The 13,729-nt window shown below is 36.7% G+C and overlaps 1 protein-coding gene across 2 annotated transcripts in view; it reads right to left on the bottom strand.

Annotated features, from left to right (window-relative positions):
• Nucleotides 1–6,289: 6,289 nt before the first annotated feature.
• The window catches only part of LOC132133531 (protein Wnt-7b-like), a 38,546-nt gene continuing 31,106 nt past the window's right edge, over nt 6,290–13,729 (bottom strand). For both annotated transcript variants that reach the window (XM_059546395.1, XM_059546394.1), the window contains exons 3-4: nt 10,793–11,064; nt 6,290–6,800 (exon numbers count right to left, since the gene is read on the bottom strand). In XM_059546395.1, coding sequence (XP_059402378.1) covers nt 6,321–6,800; nt 10,793–11,064 — 752 coding nt within the window. In that variant the 3' untranslated portion in view covers nt 6,290–6,320. The remainder of the gene's footprint in view (nt 6,801–10,792; nt 11,065–13,729) is intronic.

Genomic DNA, 13,729 nt, shown 5'->3' with positions numbered 1-13,729 from the left:
TATCAACCAGATGACGGAGAACCTCACAGTGAGTGTCTCTCAATGAGACAAGTAGTCAAAATAACAGAGGAGGTGATGAGACAGACAAAGCGGTACATTTGTCTCAAGATGCCTCGGACTGCGAATCCGGCCACTGACATCTGGACGACGCTGTGTTATGTCACAAATTCAGTGTGAGAGCCTTTTCATCATTCAGATGGACAGTACTGTGTTCATAAACACACAAATACCTACACAAATAAAAAAGATGTAAATATTTTTTTATCAATTTCAAGTTAACTAAATATACTCTTCTTATCAACCAGTGTTACTTTAGTATCACTTTGATATTTCTATTTTTATTAATAATTTTTATTAGTTTTTCTTTATTTTTTTCTTTTTATTTTTTCATTTTAATTTTAGTATTTTTTAATGTCTATATAAGTTTTATTCAGTTTTAATTGTATTTATTTTTTCCGACATCAAGTTAAAGTAAATGGGAACTAGCTAAAATAAAAACAAAGTTTTCTTAACTTATTTATTTATTTATTTATTTTTTATTTTTTTGGTAAAAGTTTATTCAATTTGAAATAATGGAAATGTTTTTATTGTGTTAGTTTTAGCTAAATATAGTTTTAGTTTAAAAAAAAAAAATCCTAGAAACTGTAAAATACAGATTTTTTTTTTGGTATATATAAATATATTGCCATAATCTAATATATTTAAAATATATAATCTAATAATTTAAGTCTGTTGAAAAAAAAGGAAAAAAAACGGGTTGTGAATTCATAGCTTAGCTCTAATTTTGTCACCAATTATTATTTATCATTTACTTATTAATTATTATTATAATAATAATAATTATTTTAAAATAACAGTGGATTTGGGTGTGCACCATGACACTCACGGTGAGAAATACAGCAAGTGTAGTGATACAAATGGTGAAACGTTTGGAGGAGTTCTGTTATCACTCTACACTCTTAGAAAAAAGGGGTTCATTGGGGTTCTATATAGAACCATAGGGTTCTTTACTCAACTCCAAAGAACCTTTTATGCTAAAAAGGTTCTATAATGAAAAGAAAGAACCCTTTTGGCACAAAGGTTCTTTAGGCTATTATTCATTCATATATTACATTATTCTGCAACATTTTGTATTTGTAATTAAATTATTGTTTGTAGTAACTTAATATCACATTTTAATCATGCTGATTTTTGGAGAAAACTACATAAAATGATATACATATATACATTTTCTAACCCCCATATCTTGAATTTTGTGATCATTCACATGCATTCATAAATGCATTTGAATACACCGAATAATGCAGTGAAAGAACGCACTCAAAATGCACAGGCGCCACGCGCACTAGAATGACTTCATCATGTAACTTTACATTAGCCTAGATGCGTGCACTTTTCATGCAATTCATGATTCGCGAACCCGCTTTGAACTCCCGAACTGACTCAAATGATTCGCTAACCCATTTTGAACTCCCGAACTGACTCAAATGATTCGCGATCCCGCTCCGAACTCCCGAACTGATTCAAATGATTCGCGATGCCGCTCCGAACTCACAAACTGACTCAAATGATTCGCAAACCCGCTTTGAACTCCCGAACTGACTGAAATGATTCGCGATCCCGCTCCGAACTCCCGAACTGACTGAAATGATTCGCGATCCCGCTCCGAACTGACTCAAATGATTCGCGAACCCGCTTTGAACTCCCGAACTGACTCAAATGATTCGCGATCCCGCTCCGAACTCTCGAACTGATTCAAATGATTCGCGATCCTGCACCGAACTCCTGAACTGACTCAAATGATTCGCGAGCCCGCTCCGAACTCCCGAATCGACTCAAATGATTCGCAAACCCGCTCCGAACTCTCTAACTGATTCAAATGATCCGCGAAGCCGCTCCGAAAAAATCATTTCACAACCAATAAGATTTGTTAAAAATGATTGGAATATGTTGTTCAAGAAAATTTCAGTCCTTCTACTTCAAAAAATCATGCTTACTTCAATGTTTTACAATGTAGTATTTTTCTAAAGGAAATACTACACCATTTATTTTTGCATTTAAATATGATTAATTCACACATTTATTCGAAAAATTAGATAATGGTTTAATGCTTTAAAAATGTATCAATCATCTGCCAAATTCTGGTGCTTAAAGCAGGGAAACCTGTTTGGAAACAGTCATTATGCAATTCCAAATGGAGACACGAACAGCACAAAAATCCCAATCCTTTACTGTCATCAATCATTTGTTCAATTTTATTCTCCTTTTGGAAAAACTTTTCAGACAAATTTGAGCAATTAAATAAGGGAATCGTCTTCCTTCTGTTGTTAAGCAGTTATAAATGAACAGTGATCTATTAAATGCAGTCTCTCTCTCTCTGACCTGTTTGAGTTACTAGTCCATTGCTGTCCGATCGGGATGTTTCTGTGTGAATAAATCCGCTGGCATTATCCGCCGGAGTGGAGCTCGCATTGAACAAACGATCTTGACACCAGAACAAAAGCTGCTTTAGAGGAGAGCACACACACTGGAGACTCTGTTTTTCTCTCTCATATTTTTTAATGACAAAATGTTTGCCAGAAACAGGTGGATTTATTTTGGGCAATCCGGAGTATAGTGATAGAGCTTAGATGGTTCCGGGCCCCAGGGCTTCAGACAACTAACAAAACACATCTTACTTCTGCTTTGCTGCCTGTCTGTAATGCCTTTCTGCCGAGAGCACGATGGTCCCGAGAGCATTCCCTTCACTTAAAATCCACGAATGAACTCCAAAAATACTGCCGTACCCATCAATAAACATTACATTTCAGTTGAAAGCCAAACATACATTTGGATTTAAATCTAACATTACTTTGACACATTCAATACAGCATTCACAGGAAACTAGTTTGTTAAACTTGTTAAAATAATTACCTAAAAAGAAGTGCATTCATATTTTCCAAATAATCTTGTATGTGAGTGAATAAAGAGAGTGAAAAAGAAAAACGTGAGATCTCTTTCAGAAGAGATCGCACCAATGTCTCATATAAGTACAAATATATAGATATATATTTTTGCAATATTTTCTTATAACATTTTTTATATAAAATAATATAACACAATATGTATATGCATTATAAATAATAATAATATAATCTTATAAAAGTTTAAATAAAAGTTTTGAATATACAATTCTGAGAACCGATATTCCTCTGCAATAACTTCCCAAATTTACCTAAAAAGTGGATTGTATTCAGATTTTCCAGATTAATCTAGGAATTTGTGTACGTAAATGTCGCAAATGAAATCTATTTAATTTCAAATTTGTCGCCTATAGAGCAGTGGTTTTCAACCTGTGGGCCGCGGCCCCCTAGTGTGTCACGGTGGTATTGCAGGCGGGCCGCCAATTACTATTAAAAGAAATAATAATATTGTTTATATATGTAGAAATGTCTTAAGTCATAACATAATAACATCATTTCATATATATAATTAAATAAAAAAAGATAATTATTAAACTGTAACTATGCTTCAACTATTCAAGCTCGCTAATTGGTTTAAGAATAAAACACCAATTTATGTTTTTGCTGCATATACAGAACATAAATTCAAACATGCATAAATCAAGGCTGTCAACATGTTCCCTCCTGACTGCTTGCTCCGAGCTCTGCCTGGATCTGGTTTTCGCGTTTTGCTGAGCAGTGCCAGCCCGAGTTATTTTCTGTTCATTGACAGTTCATTCTAGTGCTGTGTGATTAATAGAAATTGTCATAAAATCACGATTTGAGCGTGCGCGATTTCTAAATCACTTTAGAGCACGATTTTCCATGGCCCTGACCTCCTGCAGTATGCTATCCAATCCAATCAGAATGCAACACCCCTAGCGCAAGAACAGAACAGACTGGGCATATGCCACACACTGTCTGTGATGCGCCTTTTTTCTGAGCCCATGTTAACGGATCAGAGCGTTCACACTGCACGCGGTAAAAGGCTAGAAATAAAAACGTGCGAAAATAATTAATATCTAGCACATGAGCATAAAGAGAGTTGTGAGTGCACAGGACGCAGTTTAAGTGAGAGGAGACACGTTTTAAGTGCGCGCACTCTCTCCAGGTCAGATCGGCGTGTATCTGAGCAAGTACGTCTGGTTTTGTGACAGAGCAAAGGACATCTGCTTGCGAACAGAGAGATTTGCACTCGTGCATTATTTTAATGTGCTTTCGCACAATAAATCGCAATTTATTGCAAGAAGTCGCAATAGTTTTTTTTTTTATCCATATCGCACAGCCCTAGTTCATTCAATAAAAACAGTTAACAGTCTAGCTTCTGAGTACTTCGTTATTAACCCAACAATAGCGGGGTCAGTTATTTTTTTTGCAGTGGGCCGCGCAAACATATGTGTGTGGTTGTGTGGGCCGCAAGTTGAAAAAGGTTGGGAACCACTGCTATAGAGTAATAAGACTAAATAGAGGATGGAGCTTAGAGCCATCAAATCCATATGCATTTTATAGCTCTGATCTCCATAAATTAGAATATTTCCTAAGGAATTTTAGGAGAAACATCTGACACAAAGTCCCATGCACTGAAGAAGTATGATATATCCACTGCAGTACAAGAGCGAATCAACCTAAACCCTCTTGTTTTTTTCCCTTTAATTCCAAAGATAACTCTACACATGCCACAATCAAGCGAACCGACCACAAGATATTATAAACATGTGTTTTCCTCAAAAACATAAAGAAAGGCTGGATGGGCGAGCTGCTCGCTTGATTTAACTATGATATCTAATGATGTATGTTTCCTACTCGTGCTCTATTAAAATTGTGACTGGAACTGCACAATAGGGGCACAATTTCCGTCCTTTGGGAGTGCGGCCTCAAATATGAGTCACTGTGAATATCGCTGCTTCATTTTAGGCAACATTCCCAAATGGGCTTCGAAGACATGGAAGTGGAAAGCTGTTTCCTGATGGCCAAGAAACAAGCATAAAAAGCCACCAGTGCAATTCATTTTGTCATTTATAATGGGGAGATGGCGACGAATCTATTCTTTTCGGGTTTAGTGATCATTATGTTGAGAGGCGATGTGTGTTTAATGTTTTTTCAGGCTTCTTAAATACAGGAAACTGGAGTCATGTGCACTTGAAAACACCAACGATTGGGACCAAACCCAGTATAAACCTTTTCAGCAATGGACTTTTGCATAAATAATATAATAATAATAATAATAATAATAAAGCTTTAGAAAGCAATTAACCAGCAGGGACAAATCAATGCTACAGTAAATGCAAAAAAAATAAATTCATTTAATTGTGCTTAGGCTGTATTTTCTGTTATATTTTATAAATCTTATAAATATAAATGTACACACACACACACACACACACACACACACATATATTGCATATAAAATGCTATAGTAATATGAAATATTAAATAATGTATTACATAACTTAATTTTGTACAGTTTTATTATTATATATTTATTTTATTTAAATTATTGTACCAATATATTATATAACATATGGGTTTCAGACCCAAGATTCCCGAATAGTTATTTTTTCCTACAAAAACACCCCAGATGTCAGTCAACTTGATATTTATTTATTTTACTTTTAATTTCATCGTATCTGAATAGAAAATATATCAGTGCAGCACTCTGTAACATATCTAGAAATATATTCTTTCCACATTTCAGGAACTGAGGAAGGATCTTTGAATCATACAGACTGGTTTAGCAAAGTCGTAAAAAGAAAAGTGGCCCGAACGTCTACCGCATACCTCACTGAGAACTACGGCTAGATTACAGCAAAGATGAACCGATGTTAACATGCGTCAGCTGACCAAAAAACTAAAAAATGACAGTGGTTTCGGAAGTCAGCTCATCTTTAGCCATCAAACGTTCCTGTTGGAAAACACAGTTTTCAATCCCAAGCTTCTACAAAGTCTTTCTCTTGGTTTACACTTAAACAAAATAAGCACATTTCTACCCGTTAGCGCTTCGGTTCCTTAGGAGACTAGGACATATAATATATAATAATTTATTTTCAGTGTTCAAACAGACAGACCCAGTGTGACTGGATAGCTAACATACTCTACCAGATTCCAGTTGGCATTAAAAAAAAAAAATCCTTGATTTGCATTGAGCTCCTTCGACGAGTTCCTCCGTGGCATTTTGAGATGATGCAGAGTCCCAAACTACAAATCCCAGCATGCTCGGTTAGCATCCTGCAGTCCTTTAGCGCGAGTCAGTGCACGTACCTCTGGGCTCGTACCTACCGATAGAGATAGTATTTCATTCAACTCTGTTAAAGCAAATATACATTCTGCTGTGCCACCGATTCATTTGCAGGTGAACACCTCCGTCCTCTCGCTACAGGTGTTGCATTTCACAAAACAGCACCACTGGAATTTACAGTTGCATTGCCAGACTTTGGTGTACTGATGCGTGTTGTAGCCCCGCCCACAGCACATGAGGTCACAACCGTCCGTGTGCAGCGATGTCCGGTTGCACAGCCGTCCTTGCGTCCCAACGCTGCCCGTTTTGGCATCCTCTTCGCAGTAGTTGGGCGAGCGCTCGATGTAGACCAAGTCTGTTTCTAAAGGCTTTTGATAACCGTGTGTCTTCTTCACTTTGAGGAAGGTGGGCTGTCGCAGGCGAGAGGCGCGGACCACCTCCACATGCACCGCTTTGTTGTACTTGTCATTCAGGACGTAGCCGATCTCGCGGAACTTGGGTAACGTGGTCCAGCAGGTTTTGGTGGTGCATGAGCCCGAGACGCCGTGACACTTGCATTCCAGCTTCATCCGCTCTTCCAGGACCTGCGGGAAACAGTACGAGCCTCAGTTAGCGTGTCTTAGAGAAACTACGTTGACGGACTAACAGCAGTTTCAGATCACGAGCTGAATTCCTGCGTTGTCAGAATGTCACAACCTGCTGGAAAATTCATTATGAGAAACCATTTGAGCTCGGTCTTAAGTTTCCGTACTTCCGGTGTTTTGCACATCATCTGCAAATAACCCAGAACTAGCAGATTTTGCTCTTCTTCATCCAAAGCTGTTTATCTATACCAGAAAACGTGATGCCCTCATGGTTGAAAACATAATGGAGATATTTCAGAAAAAAAAAAAAAACATTTTATAAAACCAGTTCACAGAAGAAAAACCAGACTAGGGTTGGTTTGCATGGCAATTTTCTTTTTTTCATTTTCAAATGTCTGAAATTAATTAATAGCTTGCAGTCTACCGTGTATATATAATGTTTTAAAAATATGTATTAATAATATAAGTAATTATAAGTAATTCATAAAGTGTATTTAGTTTAGTTTTTTATTTATTTTTAATTTAGATTTTCTTTTACAAAAAAAGTGAATATATTAGTTATTAATATAATATATTAAAGGGCTCATATGATGCGGTTTAAATTTTTCCTTTCTCTTTGGAGTGTAACAAGCTCTTGGTGCGTAAAAAAAAAAAATCTGTAGAGTTGCAAAGACTAAAGTCTCAACTATTAAATATTTGCAATATCAGTGTGTTCGATTTTTTTTTTTTTTTTTGCATTGTACGATTCCAATTCTCACTTTTAAATAGTTGCTTATGGCATGTCTATAATTAACATATTGGCTGTTTATAAGTGCACATATTCTGCATGACCATATTCTACATCCCTACCAATACCTAACTTAACAACCACCCTACTAACTATTAATAAGTAGCGATTTAGGAGTTTACTGAGGCAAAAGTCAAAGTTAATGCTTTGTTAACAGCGAGAACCAGACCTTTAAATAAAGTGTGACCTAGAATACTAGCTAACAATATACTGTATTCTGTCTAACATTTGAAAATTAGAAACATGATGCATAACAGAAGTACACTGTTGTACTTTCACTATTCTGTCAAATAATGAAATGTCAAAAATCACAGGTTCAATTATTATTGGTAACTCATGACAATGGAAAAGCAAGATCAAGGCGACCACATTGCATTGTTGGACAGAGTATCTGTCATGTATCACGTAGCACGTTCAACATTAATAGTATGATAGTATGCTATTCTAAAACACAGCCCCCGCTTTCGGAAATCAGACTTTTTATGGTTTGCACTCGGCTGTTTGGAAGACAAGCAATGTACATGCAGTGGAAAAACCATATTCCAGTTACCCGTCAAACCTACTCTGTAATTCTCTCTACCTTCCTGCACACCACTTCTATGAGCAGGAAACACAAATATAAATCTCCTATAACCAAACACCATGAAACTCCCAGTTAGAAGTGCAGTTTAATGCATTGCAGATCTTTTGCAGCGACGAAGCTACCGAACAACCATCAGCAAATGGAAATAAACCCTTTTCTCTGTCTGTCTCGATCCCTTACCAAAAGCAATTATCATTTGCCTGGAAAACACATGTAAATTAATTGATCAATCCCACAAAACCGTCTTGACCCACGCGAGGCCATTGACGGTTAAAGTCGACTGGGACGTCTCGATTTCCACAGGGTCTGTGCAATAACAAAAGAGGTTGGAAGGATTGTTCTGGCACGACATTTAGAAAAGTTTTCTACTTCCTGGTCTCTTTCTATGACTCATATAAAGGCTGCCAGATTTCCATTTGAAATAAAAAAAATAGTTCCTAATTGGCCACTGATTGAATTATGCTAAAAAAATGAACAGAATAAATGTATTATTGCTGTAATATTTTATGTATATTTTTAAAGTGTTCTTGTCCCAATACCTATTGGGCAGCAAAGTCGATTTTAAGGCATCACACACACACACACACACACACACACACATAAATAAACAAACATTCATGCATAAGTCTGACTACACTGTAAATATATATATATATATATATATATATATATATATATATATATATATGAAGGCATTATGTCTAAAAATGTCTATAATAAGTCTATAACAAAAAGAAAATATATATATATAGTCATGTAACACTTATTTATTTTATATTTTTTGACAGAATAATAATATTAAAAACATAAATACACAAATGTAAAAGTGAAATTATACATACAGACTTTTATATTGCTTTTTCATGTTACTCCATTTATATTTTATTTTATTTAATATAGTACTTTTAACATTATATTTTCTATACAACAAAAAGTATAATATAAAATATATTGAATAATACAAATGTTATTAAATATATGTTGTTAAAATAAAATAAAAGTAGTATAATTTTATCACTAAAAAAGGAAATATATTTTGTAGTGTGTATTTAAAGCAAAGCAGCTCTCTAGCTTTTGTAACATTTAATAACAAGTCGAATGTTTTATTAATTCTGTCACGCGGTAATTATATTTCATAAAATATGAACTGGATTTTTAGCCATTAGTTAACCAGTTAACAAACTGTTCCCTTATAAAACACTGATTATTTGAACGCCTGTACGCTGAAGAATTCAGTTCCACGTGGCTTCAATGCATCAGTGTTGATTCTGCAGAGAAATATGATTATGACTAACTTAGATTCAACATACAATGAGTCAAATGGACGATGTGTTACTTCACAAGCCGTCCAAAGGCCAGCTGTTTACATTTGCCTGGATACGCTTACATCCACAGCACTAATGTGGACCAGTTCTGGCCCCAGCTCACTCCAACCACATACACGTATGATAGCAATTGAAATTCCACAGCGGCAACTTCCATCTTCCCCCATCCAGAGCCATACGTCCCGTTCCCCCTTACCCTATGATGCCACGGCTCCACGATTGCCATTGTGAGCCCTCTATAAAAGATGAGAAAAAAGCCTGACTCAATGGAGCGAGGGCTGTGTTTGCAGTGCTGCAGAAAGATTTGCAATAATATCCTGTTACAGGCTTTAGACTTGATGATTCCATGCAGCGGCCCGCGATGGGATTGGCCAGGCTCCAACTGGCAACCGCGATCCTGGAGCTCGGCTTAGGCTCGCTTCGCTCACACCATAAAGCTCTGTGTTATTAATTAGATCCATTTGTCACCGGAGTGCATGCGGTTCTGCTGTTTCAGTGCATGTTGTTTTGTGTTCTTGGATGACTAACAACTATCAAACAAACAAACATGGCCAGAGCGGCGAGCGGCCAAACCAAGCTTGAACCGGGATCAAGGCGGGAACCGAGAAAACACGCAGTAATTGGCTGAAGTGAAATGGGTTGCTGAAAACTGGCTGACTGTTGTTGAGCGATCAAGCTTGCTTTGGATTGGTTGGTGGGTGAATCTTTTTAGATGCCATCCGAAACACACCTGTTTTACTTAGTAAAGCAGGACCGTCAAGAAAAGCCACAACATATGTCTTTGAAGAGCCAAACTCTAAAATCCTCTTTAAGCTGAAAATGCATTTGTCTTTTCAGTATGAATTCATTAATGGATACATTTCTGAAGATTTTCTTATATGTTTCTTCAACTAAACGGTGGCCAAAAGCTGCTTCCAAGCTTCAACTTTTTAAAGTCTCCAACATCTAAAACAGATTAAGCTGCATTGTCTTGATTTTCCAAACCGTGCAGTCAAACAAAATGGATAAATGCTTCTGCAAGGCGACCACGACCAATGTTAGTTAAAATCTCTTGAGAAATAACAAATGAACGCACTTGACCGTATTTGTTTCTTCAAGGCAAAAACTCTTCCAATGCTTCAAAGTTCTTCGAAAAGCTTCTGAAGTCTAAACAGATTACGACGCGTTGTCTGGATGCTTTTCCCAACCGTGCAGTCAAACAAAACATTTGGATGAACGATCTGGCAGTCTCGCAGAAACAACGTTGTTAAATGTCGAACTGAATTGTTTAAGCTTGTGCAGAAAAAAAAACCCTCACCTTTCGGCCAGCTTCGTTGTTATGAAGGTTCATCAGCCGTCGGGCGTTTTTTTTTATCTCCCGGGCATCCACAAACTTCCGGGAAAACTCTATGCCGTATTTAATGTCCGCTGAGCATCCGCCCCATTTCCAGCCCTCCTCCTGGTTGTAGTAGCCCTGTTTCTCCCTGTCGCAGCCGCACTGGCTCATATTGCCCTGGCTGCATGCTGCTGTCACTGCGTGGGCGACCCCAGCGGCGGTGATGGCGTAGGTGAATGCCGCCTCCCTGCTGCCTGGGGGAAGAGGGAAAAGGCTGTGATATCTGCTAAACAGGACTCGAAACGCCAACAAATTTGCATGTACAAACTTGCAAAATCAACAAAGAGCTAGCATCACTTTCACTGTTGCTTAAACAAGTGTTCATGTAGCTCAATTGGTAGAGCATTGCGTTAGTAGCGCAAGGTTGTGGGTTCGATTCCCAGGGAGCACATGTTAGGAAAAACAAAAAATGTTAGCCTGAATGCACTGTAAGTCCTTTGGATAAAATCATCTGCTAAATGCACACACACACACACACATATATATATATATATATATATATATATACACAACAGGTTAGAGATTTAGGCAAACCCAAATATTATTACACCATTAAATCTTGTTGAGGAGAAGCATGCTGTTATGTTGAGATCACATATTGGACAAAATAGACAGCATTAGAGACATCCAAAACATCACAGCAACCAAACAACGTGCTAACAACTTATTAGAACACTTTATCAACTTCAAAGCAGCATGCTAGCAACCATCCAGAAACCTCTACCAACCACACTGTGCTAAAAACATATTAGTCAAGTCAAGTCTGCTTTATTGTCAATTCTTTCAAAGCAACCACATAACAGTGGGCTCTAATTAGAACACCTTAGCAACTGCATGGCAATGATCTAGCAAACAATACTCATGCTTTCTTTAAAAAGCAGAATGGTTTATTTACAGTCTAAGAAACTAAACAAAAAAACGATCAACAAAATCAGTTGATGTTTTCAGATTTTCGATAGCATTAAAAATGACAACAGACTAGAGATATGGAATGTAAATACATGGATTTAGAAAAAGAATTTCAAATGACAATTTATGATTAGTAAAGATTTCTGCTTAGCTTCCAAACATGAAAAAAGTGTTGAGCTGGTTTCATCCCAGCTGTTGAACAGTGTTTCTGTATACCTTTCTGTTAACCAGCAGCCACAGATGTTTCTCAGAGAGTGAGAAAGACAAGCCAAGGTGCTGTCCAAAGTGCTGAATTCTCCTGCCAGAGCACCTTACAAACCCACCACAAGAAACACAGCGAGGTACATCTGGGCTTATACTGCGGCAGGTTCCACACATACACATATCTGAAGATTTATTTAAAATGACATGTGGAGCAAACATAAGAGGACAACCACAGTACTTCAACTCATCAACCACGAGAAATAAACAAACTGACGATAGCAAACTTTGCTGATCTCAGAAGAGCCAAGCTCTCTTATCAAATCATGTGTTTTGCTAAAGAGAGGTGTGCTGTTACTTTAAATGATCCCATCTATGATTTTTACATGCGGGACAAGAAAATCCTAGAAACCACATACAATTGGGCAAAATTCTGAACATCTTAGCAACTCCCTATTAACCAGCCAAAACACTGTAGCAACTTAAATGTGCTCAAAACAAATTAGAACACTTTGGAAAATGCACAGCATCACCCCAGCAACCACACACTGCTAAAAACTAATTAGAACATCTTAGCAACCTGAAAAATGTAGGGAAATAAATTGACTGATAAAAGCAAACCACGATCATCTCAGAAGAGCCAAACACTGGTCACTACTGGTAATAGAAAGTGGATAAATATCAAATTGTCTGGCATGTTCAAGTCTTTGACTAAACACACATACAGTACACACAGTGCCAGTGTAATGGCAAAAGCAGGAAAAAAAGATCATTGCCAGGAGGAAAAGTAGCTGTCATGGACCACTGCTTGGCGCACACACACACGTATATATTAAAATAAAATAATACAATTATATTCTAATAATAATATTTAATATATATATAATGTATACATATATATTTAGAATTTCAGTTATATTTTTTCAATTATATATGATAATTAAGAATACAAATAACATTTTTTATGAAAATAGTAGTAGTACTTTATTGTTCAGCCTTAGCTAAGAAAATTGATCTTTGGTCTCGCCATACAATCACAAAACAATTAACAATACACAACATCCAATAAATACATCTAACCATACACAACATCCACAATGACAAGATTAAAATATACATTTCCTATCTCTTATTCAAAAGACTTATTGCATTTGGTACGAAAATTTTTATTTATCGTTTTCATTGCTTTTGGTGTTCTGTAACGACGACGTGATGGTAATAATTCAAAAACATGATTCAAAGGGTGTGTTGTGTCTCTCGTTCAACTTACAGTCAATCATGATTCCTAAATACTAAAAAGTCTTCACAATTTCAACAGTTTGATCACATAACATTATTTCTGTTAGAGGCTCTGAATGATTTAAAATCAACTCTTTTGTTTTACTTACATTTATCAATGAAGAACTTTCTTCACACCATTTTTCTAGTTTCAAAACCTGCTCCGCGTACTCAAAATGTACACAGTCTTTCCATAAAAGTGCCACAAGTGCCATATCATCTGCATATTTATATAGTTTGCAATTATCATGTTGCACTCTTATACCATTTGTATAAACAGAAAATAAAGGTGACAGGACGCATCCTTGGGGTTCCCCCGTGTTTAAAGATATAATATCTGATTTGAACCCCGAGCACAAACTCGTTGTGGTCGATTTGTTAGAAAATTCTTTATCCAATGAACTATTCCCCCATTCACACCTAGAACCACACCTAGAACCTGTCCTCCAACTAATACGCTCGTATAGGTCG

The sequence above is a fragment of the Carassius carassius genome, chromosome 50, assembly GCF_963082965.1.
Source record: "Carassius carassius chromosome 50, fCarCar2.1, whole genome shotgun sequence".
In the NCBI taxonomy this organism is placed as follows: Eukaryota; Metazoa; Chordata; class Actinopteri; order Cypriniformes; family Cyprinidae; genus Carassius; species Carassius carassius.
The sequence above is the reverse complement of the archived record's forward strand: the minus strand, read 5'-3'. Positions and strand labels throughout refer to the sequence as shown.